A 24,689-nucleotide genomic window follows, 5' to 3' on the forward strand; every position below is an offset into this window, starting at 1 on the left:
ATTACATCCAAATTATGTAAACTACAATAAATCAGTGCAACAGTAGTAATGCCCCTACTCTGGGGCATTACACGTGTCTTTCCACATCATGCCCAGTCAACTGAATTTAACAGATTTAACAAGGTGTAGAAACATCTCCAAGATGATTAAGAGAAATGGAAGGCCCTCAAAGCTACATTTCAAATGTCAAAGGGTCTGAATACTTATGTCCACGTCAATTTTTTGTTTTTCCTTTTTGATAAATTAGCAAAACTTTCTAAAATTCTGTTTTCACTCTCTCGTTAGGGGGTATTGAGTGCATATTGATTGAGGGAAATTAGATTTTTTATTTTATTTTAGCACAAAGCCCGCAACATAACAAAATGTGAAAAAGTGAAAGGGTTCTGAAGACTTTGTAGAACATTCTTTGGACTTAATCCCATCTAAAGGCACAGCCTCAAAGATCAATTCTGTCTGGCAGTATCGGAGTTTGCTTTGGAAAGATATGAACAGAGCTGCCTTAAAAATCAAACATCATGTACAGAGTCAGGAGAGCTATATTTGTCCTTGTGCCATTGTCCTATATCCCAATGCTTTAACAGTGTAACATGATAGAGTCCCAAGAGTCCAATGAGCAAAATAACAAATTCAGGCCTCCTACATGAGCTCTCTCTCTCATTCTCTCTCATTCTCTCTGCCCATTGCATTTGCAGCCACAGTCTTCAAGACATTTTAAGGCCACATGTCCATTATATTCAGGAGAACAGCTCCTTGTATACGTTTTTTAATCAAAAGGAGGATTATATGTCAGTAAAAGGGAGAGGAAGAATATTCCCTAGGAAATGTGATTTTTGCCCAAAAAGACCTACTGGAGAGGCATGAAAGGGGCCTTACCTACTACATATAAGGAAATATGAGCACTGCAAATCTGATATATTAATTTCTATTCACAGCAGATGTGAAATAGGTTTCTCTGTATTTGTTTTGGGGATGTAATAGCAATGGAAGCGTCCGATTAATTCCTTTTTACACTGGCCCATGATCGGGCAAATAAGCATTTCTGCAAACCTTACACGATCTTTGGCTTATGTACGCATCCTACTATTCAGCCAACAAACTAGCAAATTCTTGTTTGTCGGCTGAGTACATTTGTGAGCATAAAAATGCTTGTTTGTCAGCAGTCGTCCCATGTAAATAGAATACGTGCTGCCGTCAAATAGAAAGTGATTTGGGACAAGCGACCATAATAACGATTACCTGTCCTCATCATGCTTGCATGATAATTGCTTGTTATCAGTTGGTGCCCGTTACAGATAGGAAATCTGCCCATGTACAAGGACCTTTGGTCGAGTAGCCAGATTCTGTTCATCTGGACATATCAGTTTCTCCTTCTTTGTTTTTAAGTTCCTTAAGTACATAGACCTGGGCGCTTGCTTTTCTGTATAAAACTCTCTTTGCTTTTGTCTTGTGCCATCTAGCTGGTGAGAGCCTGTAATGATGGAGTCAGGAAGATGAGTCGTACAGAGCAGCTCATCAGTATCGAGAAGACACTTGAATTTAAGATCAAGGTATGTTAGTCTTTATTATTATTTTCAGAGATGAGCGAATTTCCGCTTATGAAATTCGTTCACACTTTGGTGGTAAAAGGTGAATTGCGTTATGGATTCTGTTACCACGGACCATAACGCAATTCTATGAAGGAATGCATAACGGAATGCCTTTAGAGGCATTCTGTTATTCATTCCGTCATAATAGATGTCTATGGGCTGCAAAACGGATCCGTCCCGTTTCCGTTATGCAGGGGAGGTCTCCCATGCATAACAGAAACAGGATGGATCCGTTTTGCAGCCCATAGACATCTATTATGACGGAATGAATAACAGAATGCCTCTAAAGGCATTCCGTTATGCATTCCATCATAGAATTGCGTTATGGTCTGTTATAATGGAATCCATAACGCAATTCAACGAAGTGTGAACGAATTAAAAAATATGAAATTCGCTCATATCTAATTATTCTGCCCTGAATATACAAAGACAAAAAACGGGCAATGATAAGGAATATTGCATATGGCAAAGCTGCCTAGTCGAATCGAATTGCCATTTAGAAGTCTTTGTAATTTGTAATTGTAGCCATATTGGTTATGACTAGAGATGAGAGAAATTTTAAAAATTTGATTTGGCAACTTCACCAAAGTTCTCCAAGAACTTCGTCACAAATCCCTATAAATCAGGTATACCCAGGCCACTCTGTCTTAGAGTACGGCTACGTGGAGCAGCCATGCTGCGGGTGGTTTGCTGCCATGCTGCGATAAAGAACCGCCCGGCCAATAAGCCCACACCTTTCATGTAGTAATGAAGATTGCACTATATAGTCCTTCTTTGTTGTTATGGTCCTGCAGCATCTTTAAACAGGGGTTGTTGCTGGTATAGGGTTTGGCTGGTTAGGCTGGGGGACAAAATGCATATTACTTACCTGCAATCTCCTGCAGGTTATTTGACAGTAAACACAGAATATTAATCCGCTTTGGCATACCCACTTCTCCAACCCCAGTGCTCTCCTGCCTTACAGGTGGGAGCCCTTTCTGCCATCTGCTTTTCCTCCTTTTCCACATCATCTAATATCGATGCGAATATGTCACCATGAACATCCAGCTCCTCCTTTCGCTGCATCTTGCTGACCTTTCTAGGACATGGAGATTTTGAAGGATGATTTGGAAGAAGTAAAGCCAGCAAATGATGATGAGGATGGTCATTATTAAGGGGGTTTTATTAAAAGGCTTTTAATATTGATGACCTATCCTCAGGATAGGTCATCAATATCAGATTGGCAGACCTGAGAACCCCTTTAAGACTTGGCTTGTTAAGGGGCGCAGAATGGATGGTATTGGTTGGCATGCTGGTAGTGGAATAATAAAGGGGTCCATCATATTTGTATTGAATTACATATCTTAGTTTATGGCGCATGTAGGAATAAAGAAATGTAGGAATAGAAAAAACTGACGCAGAATTAGTCTCCCTGCATTCTCACACTCCAATATTTTTCTATTAATCGTCTCTCCCTATGCTCATCTCACCGGACAATGGTGGAGACCATGCAAGATGAGGGTTTTATAGGGCTTTGACATCACAGGTGGTGGCTATCTGCAGATTGGCTGACTGTACGGCATGATTGGTGATCTTTCATTCCCCGACTTGTCTCCTCTACACTTAGTTTTGCTTTGTAACACGTGCAGCCGCCATTTTAGAAAATCCTGATTCGTTACCACAAAGCTCAAAAAACTTTGGACTCGTTTAGAATCAAAGTTTTCCTAAACTTCGGACCGAATTCTGCTTCGAATGCTTCGCTTGGCGCAACACTAATTTTGACCTGGATTTCCATAAACAGATATGTCTTCATTAGTAACTAATTTTATTTGGAGGGGGGTACTCTATTACATTCTACATATACACATTTCCATTGCTGATCAGGATATAGGCATTTTGTAGCATCTTGTGTTCCACATTTCATTGATTCATTTTATGCCATGCTTTTAAGTGTTTTTGTTTCTCTGCGTATTTCTGTTCTAGCAAATTGTCTCTTCTCTTTCTTGACAGTCTGTGCCAATCATCTCTCACTCGCGCTGGTTGTTAAAGCAGGGAGAACTGCAGCAGATGTCTGGGCCTCGCACTTCTCGAACCCTCCGCACTAAAAAACTATTCCGCTCCGTATATCTGTTCCTGTTCAATGATCTGCTGCTCCTGTGTAAACGTCTGCCTGGGTGAGTAGGACATGGTGGAGACAAACCTGACTAAAAGGAGAACAGGGTTAGTGAACTATACGAGTCTGAAACCACACATTTAAAGGTTTACTCTCATATCATATCAGGGTCATGGAGGCTTGGACCAGCTATATTTACTCTGTGCCTTCTCTACATGTGAGACGATGGGCAGATAATATTGAAAAAAAAGCAGCGCTCACACAAGCGCCTCCTCCTCTTCAAACATATGATCAGTGGGGGTGTCAAGAGTCAGAATCCCCCCCCACCGATTATATTGATGACCTATCCTAAGGAAAGGTCATCAATATAAACTCACTGCACGACCTCTTTTAAAGGGGTTATCCCATAATTGTGAAAAATGATGTTCAGACGTCTTATAGTACATGACAATCTCTTTCCAACAAAGCCAGAACCAGTACCTGTACCTGATATGGATCCAAAGATGGATCCCCATTCACTGTTCCAATTGTTCTGCAAGATTTATTTCAAGCTGGCACCTCACGGGGTGTGTTCTTTCTGCTGCAGCTGATGGTAGTCGGAGAATGGAACTGAGCATGTGCGTCCACCTCAGGAGGTTGACAGAAATATTAGAAAAACAGCAAATAGCAGGCAGCGCTATACAGATAAATGTTCATTGTGTAACCATATGTTTACACTCTAGGTTACAGCTGCACCTGGTGGAAATTCTGCAGATTTTCCGCAACTGATGTCCACAACGAATACGCACATAACGCGACATGTTGTGTGGATTTGAAATCAGCATTTCAAGTTACACTGTGGATTTCCACCTTACATTTAGTTCATTCTTTGTAATGCAGAGTGTGAAATTTACATCAAATCCACAAAACATGAGGATTTACAGCAGATTCATCACAGATTTTTCAAAAGACAGATACCTGAGCGTTCTGAAACGAGCGCTCTGTATGCGCGATTGTACGGGCGTTTACAATCGCGCATACAGAGACAGGCGTGCACACATTGTCGCGCGTTCCCGAATATCTATGTGCGGGAACGCGCGAAAAACGCCCAAAAAAAAGCTCAAGAACTTGTTTGAGCGTCGGGCATTTTACAGCGCGATCGTACACGCTGTAAAACGCCCAAGTGAGAACCATTCTCATAGGGAATCATTGGTTTCTCCTTGTTGAGCGTTTTACAGCGCGTAGGAACGCGCTGTAAAACGCTCAGGTCTGAACTTGGGGTTAGGCAAACATCTCACATGCAGCTCTTGTGGCAGTCTTTGATGCATTTTTTAGCCACGTAGGAGTGGCTACAAAAGAAAGGAAAAGTTTCCTTTTACTTTACAATTTTCTTCCCTGTTGCATTACCTATTGGCATTGGGTAAAAAAAAATGCTGAAAAATGGCATGGGTCATTGTAGCCTTTTTTGGGTCAAGTTGGCCTGTTTCTAACTAATGTTCTTCAGAAGACTGTTGGATATTAAAGTCCCATAGATACTATTGACACAGTATGACTGCATATGTATTTGTTTTATTATAATATATTGTAATGCTAACTCGATATACTGCTATGCCCCATTTTACACATTGTCTTTACATTCAGGGAGCGGTATCAAGTGTTTGATGTTGCTGCACGTGGCCTCCTGCGTGTAGAGGAGCTGGAAGACCAAGGACAGTCCCTGGCCAATGTCTTCATCCTAAGACTGCTGGAAAATGCACATGAAAGGGAATTTTCCTACATGTTAAAGGCATCATCCCAGTGAGTACATCGCTTGTAGCATTTCTTATGACCACAGATCACTTTGCCCTCAGTTATCACTAGTTATTGCCATTCAGTGATTCACAAACTCTGTAGGCAGATGACAACCTTGGTGTAGACATTCTCCTTAATATGATTGTTGATCTACAATGTCGATTTCAGTTCTACTCCATCATTTCCATATTCAGGCCCTTACATTGTCAGATCATTGAGCAATGTCACATTAATTTAAATACGGAGATTATTCTTGTCAGATGAAGAATTAGCAGGAATTGTGGAACAGAAGATAGAGCTTGTGTCTAGAGAGGTTCTGATGTAAGGATTGTCCACACTAATTATTACTCACATGAAGTGATTGGTGGTCATGTTTTCTGCTATGCTATTGTCAAAAACATGAGACTTCTATTCTGCAAATGTGAGCGGGATATAAATGTATTTTTCAGAAGTGAAATGAAGCGCTGGATGACGTCTCTAGTTCCAAATCGAAGAACAAAGTTTGTTTCCATCACTGCCCGGGTATTTGGTAAGTGATATATAAAAAATTAGGATACGAAAAAGGGCCTTCTTTGGGGCCTGGATGTATTTCTGGAGTGTAATAATATTACAGGCTATAGCTACTAGAGAGGGGTCGTTGATCCAGGGAGTTATTCTTATTGCCTGATTGGAGTCGGGAAGGAATTTTTTATTCCCCTAAAGTGGGGAAAATTGGCTTCTACCTCACAGTTTTTTTTTTTGCCTTCCCCTGGATCAACTTGCAGGATAACGGGCCGAACTGGATGGACAAATGTCTTTTTTCGGCCTTATGTACTATGTTTGCATACATAGGATGCCTCTGAAGACTAGGCTATTCGGAATATTATTTAGCACTTGTTTCAGGTGATAATACCCTAAAACAAGCATTCAACCATTCAAACGTCCTCCATCAGTATTGCAAGGTGACTATTGTTTGTGTATAAGGCATTTCCTTAAAAAGTTTTTCCCATCTTGACCTTTCATGGCCGAGATATGAACTAGCACGGCAAGAGTTGGGTATTACAGATTTCCAAACGCATGCTTGTTAGGAAAAAGCTGTTTAGCTGAAACACGTCACATCTGCCTATATATTGTTTATGGCAATGAAGTGAAGATTTATTTGCATCAAAAAGTGAGCACTTCTGCTTGGGTATTACGGGAACAGCATAGATGGCTGTGCTACACTGTTTGCGTGGCTCCCATTCACTGCTATGGGAGTTATGGAGCGGCAGCTGCTTTCCCATTACCATAACGCCTCCTAACGTGGCCAGTACTTACTGTTTTTATTCCCATTGCAGCCATTAAAAGCTGAGCCGTGAACCCCTTTACGTATTCTCTCTATGGGATATCATAAAATCATGGCCTCTATGGGGTACCCGACCACTGGAGTTGAGAAACACTAATATGCAAGAAGACCCTACACAAAAGACAATGTGGTAGCATTGTAAGAATGGTTGTTAACATAAGTGAAAGATAGATGCTTGTTATTTAGCTGTAATCTGGAAGAAATACATTAGTTCCTTGTTAAGCTGGACTACATCCTTTTGGACCGGTTAGTCAAGAAAATCTTGATGTTCCACTTGCATTGATGGTCAGGGACAGGATACTAGGGGATCCTTGATGGACCTAGGTTCTGACACAATAATGGTCTCCAAAGGTCCAGCCAATCTATTACCACTAGAGGTTTTAAGGAATGATTCACAAGTAAAGCTACTTTCACATCTGCGTTTTTGCTGGATCTGTCATGGAACAGCAAAAACGCTTCCGTCATGATAATACAACCGGCGGCATCGGTTATGAACGGATCCGGTTGTATTATCTTTAAAATGGCCATGACGGATCTGTCTCTAAAACCATTGTAAGTCAATGGAGGACGGATCTGTTTACTTTTGTGTCAGAGAAAACTGATCCGTAACCATTGACTTATATTGTGAGTCATGACGGATCAGTTTCCTAGGACACATTCAGAAACACAGCTTTAGCGCTTTTGTGTGCGTCATGGGAACGCAATGAAACGGAACGGAATGCATTCTGGTGAACTCAGTTCCCTTCACTTCAGTTTTGTCCCCATTGACAATGAATGGTGATGACAAAACTGAAGCCCCCCCCCCCCCCCCCCCCCTCCCCCATGACGGATCTCAATAGCGGAAAGGGAAAGCGCAGATGTGAAAGTAGCCTAACATACAAGAAGTTGTTAATGAATTGTCATTGTGGAGGACACTGGTCTGAGGTATCTTGTACCCACCAGGTCTCAGACTGTAACATAGTAACATAAGGCTATAAAAGACATCTGTCCATCCAGTTCGGCCTGTTATCCTGCAAGTGGACCCAGAGGAAGGCTATAGCATTCCACTTTTAACTACGTCATGAATTCTATTTTCATTTTACACCAAAGTCATCTTATTGGTAAGGAGGACTAAAAGTCTATACTGTAAGAACCCAAAATGGTAGCAGCAGTTGTAGAAAGCGTGTCACAGGGAATTTCCTTAGTCATGCGGTGCTCCATTATTATGTATAGTACTTCACACTACAAAAGTGGTGGCTCCAACCATAAAGATAACGGTCTTATCATTTTGTTGCTTCAGACTGGACAACGTGTATGTTATTCAGTCTCAGCGTCTGAATGAAATAGTAAAGCCCTCCAGATAATGGAGAGATTTATTAAAACTGGTGTAAAGGAAAACGGTTTTAATTGTCTATAGCAACCAATCCAAGAATCTCTGAAAAATGAAAGGTGGAATCTGATTGGTTGCTATGGACAACAAAGACCCCCATTTTTTTATCTGGGAGAAATAAAGCCCAAATTGACAGCGTCCCATTTTAATAAGTTGTGGACGAGGGGTCCTGCCACACATGCCGTTTTATTGATGCCGTTTTTGAAGCCAAAACCAGGAGTGGATCATAAAGGGAGAGAAAGTATTGACATGTATTATGCATTAAACTTTTTTAATCTATGCCTGGTTTTGGTTTCAAAACGGGAAAAAAAAATCCTGAATGTGTGGCAGGACCCTTCGAATTTGTTCACATCTACGTTGAAGGTTTCATTAGGAATCTTCATTTCAGATTCTGTCAAAAATCCTGGCCAAAAGAATCCAGCACGCAGCACTACTTTGTCCAGTAAAATGATGGATCCCATTATAGTCTGTCTCCATGGGTGTCTGTCCTATGACGGATCCAGCACTGCTGTTATTTTATTGCTGTGCTCCGTTCATGGAGTTGAATAATGGAAATAACAACACAGGTTTGAACGCAATCTTATCCTTACATTACATTCACGAGATTTCCAAGTGCTTTTCCTTAAAGCTACCTTGATTACACATAATACTTAACATAAAGGGGGGATTTATTAGGACCCACACTTTGTGCACCAGTCTTGATATCCCCGCGCTGCAGGAGGATGTGCGTTGTATATGATGAGGAGCACGCTTTATCAAATATTAGGCGCATCCAGGGGTGGGATTCAAATTTTAACATCAGGTTCCCTACTCAAAGCCAGACACGCGGCATCACGACACATGTGTAAATATACATACACCATATATACACAAAACACATAAATACACCATATACATGGTACACATACACCATATATACACAACACACATAAATACACCATATACATGGTACACATACACCATATATACACCACACACATACACATAAATACACCATATACATGGTACACATACACCATATATACACCACACACATACCGCCCAACTTTTAAAAAGCCTGAGGAGTAAAACTATCAGCACTCATCTCCCGCTGCGCTGCCACGGCCGCTAGAGCACCGGATTGGGACTTATCTGGTAACAGTTCTACGATCCGGCTGTAATTTTAACAACCGGATCTGGGCACATCCTCCGGCAGTCCGCGCACCTAGACGGCAGTCTACAAGACCTTGGGGTGGCCGCAGATTTCTGGCTTCATTTGTGCTAGAAAACCAGTGTAAATGAAGATAAATTTGTCGCAGCTGCTGGCCACGACCCCTTCCCACCTCTTCCACATCTCCTTTCAGAGAAGTGGCGAGGGCGGCGTAAAAAAAACACCACTTGCTACCATTTTTTCGAAAGTCGTATTTAAAAAGTATTTAAAAATCTGCAACTTTTGGGATGCAAACTACATGATGAATCTCCCCCAAAGAGTGGAAAGCTGCCATCCTTAAAGTAACATAGAAAAATGCAATCACAGGTTGGAATTGAAGGTTAGTTTTATACAAAGAGGTGAAGACAAGCTTTCAATGTTAACAAGTGGGGGAAATTTTTAGTTGCAACTGGCATTTTTACTCAGGGTGTGGGAGAGGCTATCGGCCCTGGCACATTCATCATTGTTAATGCCAAACACTGTCATAAATAATGACTGAAATCTACGGCAGCTCCAAACCAAACTAGATTTCAGTTTGATGCAGGACTGCCAGAGGAGGCAATCCATTTATGACGAGACCTGCTCCTCCGCCAGCATGGGCCCTATCAAGTCAGGCATAGTACACACCAATCTTGATAAATCAGAGCTGATGATTTCAACCCCAGACGATGGCATGTGATGTCTGAGTGAAGCCTGCTCAGTGCTGCCAGTTGGAGCCCCTCTGTAATATGTGACTCATTACCTGCTTTCTAGTGATAAAAGGGCACATAATAAATGCTCGCAATGCTCTTAGAGTCTCATGCTCTTAGAGGAGGTTGCTTTTCTTGTCTACCATATTACAATACGGAGGAGCTGCAGCCATTACATGCCTGCTAAACTTATACAGAACTGTGCAAAACCTTTAGGTGGTAGAAAAAATTCTGCCAACTAAGAATGTTTTCAAAAATAGAAGTGTTAAGGGGGTTCTCCGGGCTTTTAATATTGATGACCTATCCTCGGATTGGCGGGGGTACCAGATCAGCTGTATGAAGGGAAGGCGTACGCCTCCCGTCTCCCTTTCTGCACGCTGCTGATATGTCTATGGCAAAGCATCTGCGAGCAGAAAGAGACACAGAAGATGGCACATGCACACTGCGCGCGCCTTCCCGTCATACTGCTGATCAGCAGGGGTGCCGGGTGTTGGACCCCTGCCGATCTGACATTGATAACCTATCCTGAGGAGCCCAGACAACCCTTTTTAATAGTTTATTTTTATCAATTAACAAAATGCAAAGTGAATGAGCAAAAGAGAAATCTTTGGGCTGATACTTATCTGGCACAGGAAGAGCCTGCCAGGGTTTACTGGTTCTGGTATAGCCGTGCACCTCTGAACCATATGGACTATAATGGGATCCGGTGTTGATCCAGCCGCTTTCCGGAAAAAAAGCCCTACAAGCACGGCTTTTTGTCCGGCTGAAGCTGGTACTGATGCTGGAACTTTGGTACAGTACTGAATACTCCTCGCCCTGTCAGTGCGCTCATACACACTGCTCAAATCAGTGCAGGGGCTACTGAAATGCCGGACATGGGACACACTCTTATTTGACAATGATGGCATATCTTAGCGAGATGCCATCAATGTCCCATGTTCCCTTACAGTCCGCCGCTTCATATTGTTATTTTAGATCTATATTCATGATATTATTTTCACTGAGATCTAATAGATTTTCTGGGAAATCCCCGGCAATCTGTGTGGGTTGTTATTTTCTAGTTTGTACAGTATCTGCAGTGTGTGAGCCCCATGAAATGAGAATATGTATACTTCCATTTTATTTTAACTGTAATAGTATATGTTTCAAGCCATTTCTTTTCTTCTGGTCTAATTTAGTTATATTTTCTCTTCCTCCAGACTGTCCGCAGGTGCAGTGTGTCCACCCTTATATTGCCCAGGAGCCGGATGAGCTGTCTCTTGATCTGGCAGACCTTCTTAATCTTCTGGACAAGACAGATGACGGTATGTGTCCCACTAGTGACAGGCTCGGTTCCCCATGGACATTTGCTTTATGAGATTCCTAATAAGAATCTGGCACATTTCAGGAGCAGAATACCGGTGTCAGGCTGGCAGGCTCGGTGGCTTTTCTGAGTGACTGTCTGAGGCTAAATATTTGTAGCGCGGTGACAAGTTTGATCTGCTCAACTATTATCTGAGCATAAAAAATAAACCATTCACCAGGATGCAGAGGAGATTTCAATTAATTTGCAGTCATTTCCATATGTCTCTAGAAGGGCTCTATTAGGATGACAGCCAGACTGGAACGTGGTAGGAGAGCAGGTCCACAGCTCATTGTATAGGAATTCGCCTCAGTCCTCTTTTGCATTAGTTCTCCACACCCATTTCTGTTTGTCCTTTCTAGCTGTAGACCAGGGACCCCCAATCAAGTGAATGGAGTGACACTTTCTAAAAGAAAGTAGTTTTCTAATCTTGTAAAGCAAGAATTAAACTGATGCACATTAAGAATTCGATTTTTATGAAGGAATTGATGAAGTTTTTGGATCACTTGTCCAATGACATAAATTAAGCAGGAAATTCTAATATGAGTCTGTGTGTAACACAATGGGAACTATTATAACTACTTGTAGTACCACAGACCTGGGGGTATTACAATTGTTAATAGTTTTAAATTATAATATTATGTATGTTATTGAATTTGGCCGTATTTTCCATGGACTACAAGGGTTAGCAAGGAACAGGGCTAACCACCCTGTTCCTCCCCTATTGGTAGGAGTGGACTGGTCCTGCTTCCTGCCAAGAGGGGGAAGTTCCTTCTGAGACAGGGGAAGGAGAGGAAGCACAAGACTGAGCTCCTGCTCCAAAAGAGCATTCTCAAGAGAGAACAACCAACCATTAACCCTCAAGTAAGGTCTTAAGACGCTGGACACCAGAGTGAACTGCTACAAACAGCAATAAAGATGCTGCTACACGGTGAGGATTTACAGCCAGCATATCCATCACCCAGAACATTACTAGGCTAGTGCTAAATTGCTGCCATCCAACCTGCCTATAGCAGGTTTCTATAGCATCATACCCATAATAAATTAATATAATTGCTGTAATAAGGTGTTGCGTTGCTATATCCAAGACACCACATAAGGGTGGTTTCACACACAATTTTTTGCTGCCATTTTTCTGCACTTTTTTGTTTTCAGCACCTGCATTTTTGGTACATTTTTTGCAGTAAAAACTCCAGCTGCAGATGTTAGCTGAAGGACTATGGGAAATATGAGACACAGGACACACAAGAGTTTAATTTGCCACTGGCGTATTTGTTCATTAGGTTGCTAGTTTTATCTTTCTGGTTTCTTTTAAAAAAAACAGCATGCTATACCACTTGCCATTTTCTTCAAGCATATTCAATTCACCTTCTTTATTGGGGAAAATGCAATGAAGAAAATGCTAGTGGTTCCACACACTGTTTGCAAAAAACAACCACAGAAGCCACAAAAATGAAACAAAAACTGCAGATGGCCAGAAGAAAAAACAAGCTGGTTTTAAAACCAAGTCAGTTGTTAAGGACAACAGATAGAAGACCACAACACAGCAGGTAGCTATTAACAACTATGGATGATGTACGGTACTTGGCTTTCGTTCATCTGGGGCAAAAATTCAGTTTGCTGCTTAGCCATCCATCTAAATATCCTGGCAAAGGCAGAGAAGGATGTCAGCAACCCCTTGCACCAAGCACTCAAGACACATGCCCTGCCAGCCCACCCAAATGAAGCTCCCCTGCACACTCAAACAAAAAGTCATGCGGCAGAAAATATTCCCGATTAAATGTTTTATCATCTCCATTTATAAGATGCAAAAATAATTTACTAATCTAAGGATTGATGGAGATTTTTAGAGCTGCCGTTCGGAGGAATATTTAATTGCATGTAGTCCGTGTGGACTGCAGCTGTCACCTGGAAAGTCCCTAGGTAGCCCTAACTTAAAGGCCCCCATACACATTAAAGCATTGCCTACTGAAGCCGTTGAGTTACCCTGGGAACAACTGCTACACAAATGTTCTGTTCATTGCTGCTTTATTTTATTCACTGCACATGAGCTTAATACTTTTCTAAAATGCATTAAATATTGAGTAAAATAAACTAATATGGAGAAGAGCAGATTGTAACATTTCAGGTATTGTGTGAGTATAATGGTCTCTCTCATTCATTAGCAGAAAAGCAAGAAACAAAAGAACAATATGAATCGTGCTGATACATTTATAAAGCTTTTATTTATTAAATTGAGCCGTTCCACAAAGGGCCTGTTGTTGAATATCTCCATGTACTCACTTAGCTTGAAGCCAAGTTAGAAAAAGGCTGCGCTGTGACGGAGCCTCGAGCCATCCTCGCACTTCCACGTTCTACACCATATGGTGCTATGTACAGTACCCAAGTTCTGGATCAAATAGCAAGTTCCTCCAGTTGAGCATGCAGCATGGTGATTGCGTCTTCGTTATTTCTAATCATCCACAATGAAGTTTAGTTTCAGACCCCCTGGAAGCACTTGTGTCTTACAACACAGTCCCATGTCATGTTGAGCCTCATGCCAAACCATATTCACCCTGTGCTAATAAAATAAGTAAACGCTCATTTCAGAATGTAATGGAAATTCCATGAAGAATTGCATGTTAACATTACACCTCTCTGTGGTCTGGTTGTGTAACTCTCCTGTCAGTCACGTGCAGTGGAATGTTCCGGCAGATGATTCTTGTATTCTTACTATCATAGTCCAATAATAATCAAATCTTATTAATGGAACTTACTAAGTCAAAATAAACCTGGGTGTGTGCATGACAAGGATTCAAAAGAGACCGTTCCCGTAGTCATGCACCACACCTCACACTAGCTATAACACTATCAATTAGTTTTCTTTTCCGTAATTCTAATATTTTGGAGTTCTCTTAATTAAAATGTCATTGTTTTTTATCTTCTCTGCCATTCTTATGGGCATTTAATTGTCTAGAAGCCCATAACCAATTGTTTGTATTGTTACAATGTATCCAAGATGAAAAATTAAAACAAGTTTGACAATCTGTTTCCATGGTAATAACACTCCAAGCAAATTCTCTGTGGTCAGATTCTATAATCATATAGCGCCTAGCAGTGGTGTACATAGAGAAGTAAGGGCCCCATAGCAAGCATCAAACCTGGCCCACCACACAGGACAGAAGGGTTTCTGCCTAAACTCTTTTTCAATGACCCTTGGGACATTTTTCCACTGCCTCATTTGCTAAAAGTTGTCCATTTAGAGGGTGAGTCCTGACCAAGTTTTCACCCCCAGTAGAAGAGGAGATGATTCCAACTGGGCCCCCTCTTGCCTGGGCCTCATAGCAGTCGCATGGTCTTCCGCTGTGGTAGTTACGTCCTTGGCGCCTAGTTCTTATTGTCATGTATGTGGTAGGTTAGCATGAACTAGGGGACAAATTGGAGTATGACTGCATGATCAAAGAACCCACTAGGCCTGTATAGGAGCTGTATTCACAAAGGGATAGACCTTTAATAAAGTCTGTTTGCAAAGTTACTTCATGTTACATGTATTGGAACAATAATAAAATTGGCTGTGAAGCTGGACATAGACTGACAGTAGATTTGTACCTATGACACTGAACTGTTACATGTGCGCTTGGCAGCTGAAGGCATCTGTGTTTCTCCCATGTTTATATGTGCCCGCATTGCTGAGAGAAATGAAGGTTTATTACATGCAAATCAGCCTCTAGGAGCAACAGGGGCGTTGCCATTACACCTAGAGGCTCTGCTCTCTCTGCAACTGCTGCGCCATCTGCACTTTGATTCACAGGGCCGGCAGGGGTGATGACATTTTCACTGCCTGGCCCTATCAATAAAAGTGCAGCGGATGTGGCAGTTGCAGAGAGAGCTAAGGCTACTTTCACACTAGCGTTTTTCTTTCTGGCATAGAGTGCCGTCACAGGGGCTCTATACCGGAAAAGAACTGATCAGGCATATCCCCATGCATTCTGAATGTGTCATAGGTACAAATCTGCTGACAGATGCCCTTTTATTTTGGCACTTTATATATGAATGACTGTAAATGGAACTGGTCATGGTATATACAGTAGCGCAGTAGAATATATTGCGTCTCTTCATTAGGTGTTTATGGGCAACCAGTGCTTAGGTCTAATGTGGTAGGTTTGTACAATCCGCCAGAACCTCGCAGTCACAGTCTGTACGTGCCCTGCTCATATAACATTCAGAATGACAATACAGTTCTTCATCTCTTTCCCAGGTTGGGAGTTTGGTGAACGTTTGCACGACCAAGAGAGGGGCTGGTTCCCCAGCTCAGTGACAGAAGAAATACTGAACAAGAACATCAGGACACAGAACCTGAAGGAGTGCTTGAGGGTGCACAAATCGGATGACGGCAGCCAGAACAAAGACCGGCGGAAGATTGGAAGCAGAACACGGCAGTGACCCCTGGAGATGGCATGGGGCAGCATGCTGGGGGACGGGGAAATAAGCAGTGTGTCTGTGACGCGATGCAAATATTCTATATAAATATATGTATATTATCTACAAATGTGTGTTACTGTTGTACAGGCACCCATACATTAACACACTAGGACAAAGCGGATTTAGGTGTGGAAGCAAAGATGGACGCGCACACTACATAGTTCTGAACAGATTATATATTGGGTTTATACCTTGTATATTAGTCATTAGTAATACATTACGGCAGGCTATCCTAAACTGTGGTACCAGCACTACAACTCCCATCAACCTGCGCTGGGAGCTGTTATTCAACAAGGCGGACTGCAGACAAATAATAAAAATGGTCTGAATAATCTTCTCTTCTGCCATATACATCCTTCTACAAGATTTATTGGGGGAGGGTCACTGTATAGATATTGTCTTCTAAGACGTCTTTTATGTCTGAGAAAATGTCTCAACCGTGCGACACCTACATACAAATGTCTCCTTATGTCTGAGGAACAAGGAGGAGGATACAATTACAGGTATAGGTTTCAAATGTATCTACATGGCACACAACGTGAGGAAACAATCTTCTTTTGTGTCCAGGGTGCAGGTATTTCCTCCACTTTTAGCCTGTATTATACCAGTCCCACAGCTGACACTTTTATGCTCCTCGTTATGTTTTTTTTCCAGTATTATTTAACTGTATTTCCTCTATTTCCTAATTACGTTTCTATCTTTGTGTGGGCATTTCTCCATTGTGTTTTATATTTGCGGTATTTTGGTGGTAGGGGGGTGGGGCAGATCCCATATCGTGGCTCGTGGATAACATGTTTGGGTTCTATGAACCTAGGATCCCAGCACAAAGCCACTGCTAAAGCCATTTATTGGAGGAAATGGGATCTACAGTATGTGCAGTTCACTTGCTTGTGTTTTTGCTCAGTTTTAACTTGACCATAAAGGGCAGAAACACAATGTGATTCTTTATTGGTTTTAAGAAGCAGAGAACTTTCTGAGCGTGATAACAATCAGAGCAATGAGGACAGAGGTGCCAAGTAGGGCTGCCAGGACGATCGCAGCAACGGCTCCAGGACCCAGGGAACCTGCGGAGTGGAGGAGAAAAAAAGTAATTCAGAGAAATAATCCTATTATATGTATGACATGTTATTATCCCATTCTACCACAATGAAAATATCAATAAACTACCAAACATGCTATATTTGTCAAGCAGAATCATTTAAAGGAGTTAAATGAGATTAAAAGAAATGTCCATTTTCTTCCAGAAATAGTGCTACCCTTGTCTGGTCATGCTGGGAGCTGTAGTTTTGCAACAGCTGAAGAGCCTCAGGTTGGCCATCCCTGGCATAGCACATATACAAGGGTGGTGCTGTATAGAACTGAGAGCAGCCATGTTTTTCTAATCTCATATAAACCCTTTAAATTAGATACAATTACAAATCTGTTTAGATGCAACTGTATCATCTTTCACAAATGATCTTATTTTATTTTGATTGGATTGGAGTCTGATCTTACAAACCTGTCTAGACCCCTTTACATGGGCTGACATAGCAGGCAATTATCAAGAACATTTCATTCCTAATAACTGCCTGGACGTCAGAGGAGGTGAGAGCTGCACGGCCATCATCTCCTCTGTATGGGTATGAGTGATCGCTCGTTCCCATAGAGAACAATTGTAGATCACTGTTTACGCAGGAGGATCCGCTGCCCAGGAAGTTGAGTTGATTCTGGTGCCCACATCAGTGATGTTTTCACCTGATAAATAAAGTTTGCCCGCTCAACAGGTGATCGCAGGCACCTTTACACAGGGAAATTATCGGGAACGCGTGCTCCTATGAATGCTCCTTCCCAATAATAGCCTAGATCACCGGCCTGTGTAAAGGGGCCTTAAGAATTTAATAAAGTAAAGTCTCTCCAAAAGACCAACTCTTTCACAAGACAATGTAGAACGAATTTATCTGTGAGAGAAGATGATTTTACACTGAATTGAAAGGTGGTCGTCTAAAAGCGGGTTCACTATATACGGTAAATAGATTGTCCATTAGGAGGAAAGTTTTAACTAGTGTTGGGCGTGAATATTCAAATCGCTAATTTTAATCGTGAATATCGCCACTTCGAGAATTCGCGAAGATTTAGAATATAGTGCTATATATTCGTATTCTCGAATATTCAAGTTTGTTTTTTTCATCAGGACCTTCCTTCTTGCTTGGGGGCCAATGAGAAGGCTGCAATGTCTTTGTCTGTGCTTTACTGTTCAATTACATTAGATAGGTAGTTAGCTCAAATATTCGCAAAATATTGCAAATTCGAATATTGCCCCTGCTGCTCCTCACTAGTTTTAACCATATTTTTCTTTGATATAAGGTTACTACACCACCAATCCAACAGAGCTGCAAGTCGAATGCTGCCATAGCACAAATGAGAAGTCCAGGGTCCCTTTCCATTATTGGGTTTTGATGCATCTCTGAAGACTTAAAGGGGTATTCTGGTTATATAAAATTATACTCTATCCACCGGATAGAGGATAAATATTGGATCACTGTGGGTTCTACCGCTGGGACCCCCACCAATCACGAGAACGGGGGCCCCATACCCAGTGGAGCTTTGTGAAATGAATGGAATGACCACTTAGGCATGTGGTGGCTACTCTATTCATTTCTATAAGAGTTCTGGAGATAGCTGGGTACTGCAAGCCATATTAATGAATGGAGCAGCCATGTGCATCCCTTATCTGCTGCTCCATAGGGGGCTCCATGGGATACAAGGCCCCGGTTATAAATAGTCATGTTCTATCCTGATACCTAGGATAGGGGATAACTTTATATGACCAGAATACCCCTGTAATGGAAGGGAAAGTGCTTCCTAGGTCTTGTAAAAAAAAAAAAAAAGGGGTAAAGCTTTCCTTGTCCCTTGAGTCATTTCCAGAAATGAAGATGGATCAGAATGCTCTTTGGCACAAAATAGATCTATGTGGAAATGAATACCATAGGTGATCCCTGGAATTAAGGAACAGCCTTCAGTTGATACAGCACTGAAAGTGTTACCCTGTCATTTGCACACTGAGAAATGATAAGGATAGTCTATGGATATGTGTGATGTTTGCTGGGGCCTGAGGGTATAACTTCTTTTCACTGCCAACTGAAATGGAAAAACGACACAGTAATCCAGGAGAATGACTTGAAATGGGTAAACCCATCTCAAGCATTTATGGTATATCAACTGTACAGGTGAAACTCAAAAAATTAGAATATCGTACAAAAGTCCATTTATTTCAGTATTTGCAAATTAAAACAAATTGTATTAATGCAACTTAAAATTTGAATTTTGTGAAAAGGTTATATATTCTAGGCTCAAAGTGTCACACTGTAGTCAGTTAATTAATCCATACCCCCTGAGAAAAGGGGACCTCAAAATTGTGACTTTGGGGTTTCATAAGCTGTAAGCCATAATCATCCAAATTATAGCAAATAAAGGCTTGAAATATCTCGCTTTGCATGTAATGAGTCTATCTCATATGTTAGTTTTCCCTTTTAAGTTGCATTACTGAAATAAATGAACTTTGCTTGATATTCAAATTTTTGGAGTTTCACCTGTATGGCAATATAGGTGCAGGTCCTACACTCTTCATGATGGAGAGGTGGCTACACTTGCAACTTCCTCTAAAGAAATGTCTAAGGGAATTAGAGGGCATTCACACAATTGTATTTTTGGCCTGCATCTGATCCACATTTTTTGCGGATGTGGACTCATTCATTTCAATGGGGCCACAAAAAATGTGTCTGCATCCATATGTCTGTTCCACGGCCCTGCAAAAAAAATAAAAAAATAAAACCTGTCCCATTTTTTCCATTTTGCGGACAACAATAGGGCAGGACATGCTGATCTGCAAAATACAGAACGCACAAGGTCGATATCCATGTTTTGTGAATCGGATACAGTCGTGTGAATACCCCTTTAGGGTCCATTCACACATCCGCGCCGCCCCATAGAAATGTATAGGTCCGCAATTCCGTTCCGCAAGATGCGGAATGGAATTGCGGATGTGTGAATGGAGCCTTACTGAGAGAACCAAGTACTGCTTGTGTGGCTCTACCTGTAACTCCCACAGACTTCAGGGGGGGGGGGGGGGACAGCGGACGTGGCCACCTCTTCATTAATGTGAAAGGAGAATGTGGGACCCACATCTATCAGGCATTTGTGGTACATACCACGCAAGGGTGAAGAGAGACAGCAGAGAGCCCCTATGCAAGAACAGTAAATGGGCCCCAAATCACACCCTGTATGTCTCTTTACACAATAAATCAGTATTTGTGAGCTATGAAACTCATTAGCTCGTTTCCTTACACGCAATCGAATAGCAAGTGGTAAGCTGTGACAGGTGGCGGTGGCCCCCCTTACCTAATAGGCCTCTGTTCACATGCACAGGTTGTCTGCTCCTCATACTGTAGATATGCCATAAATACATCACTGATATTGTGCTGCAGGGTGAAAGTCTGGATGGAGAGCAATGGTGCTTATGCATTTTTTTTTTTTTTTTGCAATGCAACTGAACTTGAGATGAATTCTATTTCACTTACAACATATGGTAAAAAATGTGTAGAAAAAAAAGGGTGAAAAGAGCCGATCAATCAAATAAAATTTGATAGTTTCATATAATCGAAATAAAAAGTTGAGTAAAATATAAAACAAATTGCATCACTTATTAATCCTGAATTATAACTGGTATTTAGCCCAGACCTGCAATCACAATAATGTAGGCTTCAGAGCTGAAATCATCCAGCATTCCATGCTAGCATAAAGTCTGCATTTCCATTCTAGCTCTCTGTCTATCTGCATTGGGGGCTTGTTGAGCCTGCGTCACGTATTCCATCATTTCTTTAATAGGAGAAATAGTATGGCTATTTGGGGTTAGAACTGATGTGAACAGAGCCTAACAAATTATATTTTGTATTCCAGGGACTGTGCATTAATTTGATGCATGTAAAATGTGCTGGCCATATACCCTACATAGCTCAATTAGCTGACGGCTAGATCTCCCCCAACTCCTCCAAGGATCAGCCAAGTGTTTATGTGCAGTGTCAGGGCCATCTTATGGAGTTGGTAAGGCTGCGTTCACAGCTGTCCATGGGTTTTGTCTGATATTGTAAAGCAGCTACATTGAAGAATATGGGGCTGGGCTGCAAGCCAAAGAAGGAATTATTTTTTTATGTTTCAGAGATTTATCAACACCAGTTCTTTCTGCGTCGGTCTTGGTATCCCCTGCACTACCAGAGGATGCACATAATTTATGAGGAGGCTGAGGTTCCATCATAAATTAGGCGCATCCTCTGGCAGTTTGCGCGCCTAAACAGAAATTTAAGGTTTTCTGGCTTAGTTTGCACCAGAAAACTGGCGTAATGAAGATAAAATTGTCTTTGCTGCTGGCCGCGCCTCTTTCCTGCCCTTGCCATGTGAGGGAGGTGAAAAAGTAGAAGAGTGACAATTATTTTAAAAAAAGTCATTTTAAAAATAAATGACATAGGGGGTCATTTATTAAGACCGGCGTTTTAGATGCCAGTCTTAATAACCCCTGCGCTGGCAGTGGATCTGTCGAAGTTATGCAGAGGCGCCGGCCTCTACATAACTTTGGAGTATCCACTGCCAGTCTAAGTCTATGCCAGCTCCCTTGCTGGCTTAGATTTAGAAACTTTTCTATGCCTAAAACAGGTGTAGAAAATGATAAATGATACGAGCCTGGCGGCCCGCGCACACCACACCCTGGCGTGAGCTGGAAAAAGTCACAGATTGCGATCTGTGTCAGATATACACCAAGAAACTGGCGTATATCAGTTCGTAAATGACGACCCATAGCTTACAACTTTTTGACGCCACTTTTCAGGCACAAGGAAGATGATAAATCTCCTCCATAAGGCCTCTTTCACACTGCCGTTTTTTTTTCCGTTTTGCGGTCCGTTTTTTGCGTTCCGTATACGGTCCGTATACGGAACCATTCATTTCAATGGTTCCGCAAAAAAACGGAATGTGTTCCGTATGCATTCCGTTTCCGTATTTCAGTTTTTCCGTTCCGTTGAAAAGATAGAACATGTCCTATATTTTGCCGCAAATCACGGTCCGTGGCTCCATTCAAGTCAATGGGTCCGCAAAAAAAACGGAACACATACGGAAATGCATCCGTATGTCTTCCGTATCCGTTCCGTTTTTTGCGGAACCATCAATTGAAAATGTTATGGCCAGCCCAATTTTTTCTATGTAATTACTGTATACTGTATATGCCATACGGAAAAACGGAACGGAACAACGGAACGGAAACGGAACCACAACGGAAGCAAAAAACGGAACAACGGATCCGTGAAAAACGGAACGCAAAACACTGAATTCAACATACTGTAGTGTGAAAGAGGCCTAATGCTCATGAACACAGGACTCCAGTCAATTCTGAACGGTGCACAGGACAGGGAGAAATCAGACCAGCCAAAGGTGATAACAATGCAGTCGAAACGTGTTAAAATAGAAAATCGCACATCCCTCAGGCACTACACTTCTTTTACAAGCTTTGACAAGCTGTGCTGCTGTATAGCACACAATCCAGAGACACGGGTGGTCCTATTATTGGAACAAAGAACAACTTTTTTTTCTAGTCCTGGCATTACAACATTTTATGGTCACCAAATTGTTTGTCATAAGATCTGGCAGAATTGTGAATACAGCTCTGGAGTCTGAAATACAGTTATAAAGTTACTCAACTTTTTAGGTAAATTTTATATATTGACTGTATAACAGTATTCAAAGATGAAAAAAAAAATCTTAATACAATCTGTTTGCAGTAAAAAAAAACAAAAAATAAAATTAAAAAAAAGGGATAAGAAAAGAAAATTTGAGCACAGTACACATGTCTACTGTGGTAGGTTATTTAAAGCTGTATTAAGCAGTGTGTCCTTGTTGCCCATCACAGCCAATCAGAATTCAGTTTTCATTTTCTAAACAGCGGAGGGAAAATGCAATGTGTTTCTTTGATATTTTTTTTTCCAAGATCTTTAAAATGTATGTTTTTTAAATGTTTTGAATTTTGTAATTAGTTTTCATTTATATTTTCTTGACTTTACAATAAATGTAAAATGTTATAAAATAGCTTCAAGTATTAAAATATAACCACAGATGGAACAAATAGTCATTATTACATTCAAAGTTTTTTGTTTTGGTCATATTGTTAGAGCAACAATTGTATGCATCAATGGGGGGCACACCACTATCTGGATTGATTGGAACAACTCCTTAGATATGAATATAACAAATGTATTTAAAAAGTCAGAAACAACATAAAATAATATCTAAAATTTGCCATGAAATAAAATAAACAAATTTTCTATGTTTTCCAAAACTAGTCGCAAGAATCTATGGCTACTTGTTCCAGCCTATAGATTTCAGCCAGTAACTGGACAATACTGTTCGCAGACCAAAACATGAATAATTTGACCCCAAAGATATAGTTGGCGATTGTATCATAAAATTCACTGGTGGTACATTTCATCACATATTTTTCCTTTCAATGCACTCTGATTTGGCATACAGGTCCTTCTAAAAAAATTAGCATATTGTGATAAAGTTCATTATTTTCTGTAATGTACTGATAAACATTAGACTTTCATATATTTTAGATTCATTACACACAACTGAAGTAGTTCAAGCCTTTTATTGTTTTAATATTGATGATTTTGGCATACAGCTCATGAAAACCCAAATTTCCTATCTCAAAAAATTAGCACATTTCATCCGACCAATAAAAGAAAAGTGTTTTTAATACAAAAAAAGTCAACCTTCAAATAATTATGTTCAGTTATGCACTCAATACTTGGTCGGGAATCCTTTTGCAGAAATGACTGCTTCAATGCGGCGTGGCATGGAGGCAATCAGCCTGTGGCACTGCTGAGGTGTTATGGAGGCCCAGGATGCTTCGATAGCGGCCTTAAGCTCATCCAGAGTGTTGGGTCTTGCGTCTCTCAACTTTCTCTTCCCAATATCCCACAGATTCTCTATGGGGTTCAGGTCAGGAGAGTTGGCAGGCCAATTGAGCCCAGTAATACCATGGTCAGTAAACCATTTACCAGTGGTTTTGGCACTGTGAGCAGGTGCCAGGTCGTGCTGAAAAATGACATCTTCATCTCCATAAAGCTTTTCAGCAGATGGAAGCATGAAGTGCTCCAAAATCTCCTGATAGCTAGCTTCATTGACCCACGCCCTTGATAAAACACAGTGGACCAACACCAGCAGCTGACATGGCACCCCAGACCATCACTGACTGTGGGTACTTGACACTGGACTTCAGGCATTTTGGCATTTCCCTCTCTCCAGTCTTCCTCCAGACTCTGGCACCTTGATTTCCGAATGACATGCAACAGTCCAGTGCTGCTTCTCTGTAGCCCAGGTCAGGCGCTTCTGCCGCTGTTTCTGGTTCAAAAGTGGCTTGACCTGGGGAATGCGGCACCTGTAGCCCATTTCCTGCACACGCCTGTACACGGTGGCTCTGGATGTTTCTACTCCAGACTCAGTCCACTGCTTCCGCAGGTCCCCCAAGGTCTGGAATCGGTCCTTCTCCACAATCTTCCTCAGGGTCCGGTCACCTCTTCTCGTTGTGCAGCGTTTTCTGCCACACTTTTTCCTTCCCACAGACTTGTTGTTAAACAGTTGTTTATTTTATGGCAGATTTTAGATATTATTTTATGTTGTTTCTGACTATTTAAATAAATTTGTTATATTCATATCTAAGGAGTTGTTCCAATCAATCCAGATAGGGGTGTGCCCCCCATTGTTTACTGTAATTGACATAAAATCTGTTGGGACTGGGGTACCCTAATTGGAGGTGCACCCACGTTTTCTATTATACATAGTGT

General features: G+C 41.4%; 2 protein-coding genes across 3 annotated transcripts in view; one reads left to right on the top strand and one right to left on the bottom strand.

The window, feature by feature from the left end:
- Positions 1-16,698, top strand: part of LOC122935255 (ephexin-1-like) — a 55,749-nt gene extending 39,051 nt beyond the window's left edge. The window contains exons 8-13 of the mRNA XM_044291017.1: positions 1,458-1,547; positions 3,576-3,739; positions 5,299-5,454; positions 5,898-5,977; positions 11,219-11,323; positions 15,599-16,698. Of these exons, the coding sequence (XP_044146952.1) occupies positions 1,458-1,547; positions 3,576-3,739; positions 5,299-5,454; positions 5,898-5,977; positions 11,219-11,323; positions 15,599-15,783 (780 nt within the window). The 3' untranslated portion in view covers positions 15,784-16,698. The remainder of the gene's footprint in view (positions 1-1,457; positions 1,548-3,575; positions 3,740-5,298; positions 5,455-5,897; positions 5,978-11,218; positions 11,324-15,598) is intronic.
- A 78-nt stretch (positions 16,699-16,776) lies between these two features.
- Positions 16,777-24,689, bottom strand: part of SNORC (secondary ossification center associated regulator of chondrocyte maturation) — a 56,665-nt gene continuing 48,752 nt past the window's right edge. For both annotated transcript variants that reach the window (XM_044289313.1, XM_044289312.1), the window contains exon 3: positions 16,777-16,886. In XM_044289313.1, coding sequence (XP_044145248.1) covers positions 16,777-16,886 — 110 coding nt within the window. The remainder of the gene's footprint in view (positions 16,887-24,689) is intronic.

Source organism: Bufo gargarizans, chromosome 4, assembly GCF_014858855.1.
Source record: "Bufo gargarizans isolate SCDJY-AF-19 chromosome 4, ASM1485885v1, whole genome shotgun sequence".
NCBI lineage: Eukaryota > Metazoa > Chordata > Amphibia > Anura > Bufonidae > Bufo > Bufo gargarizans.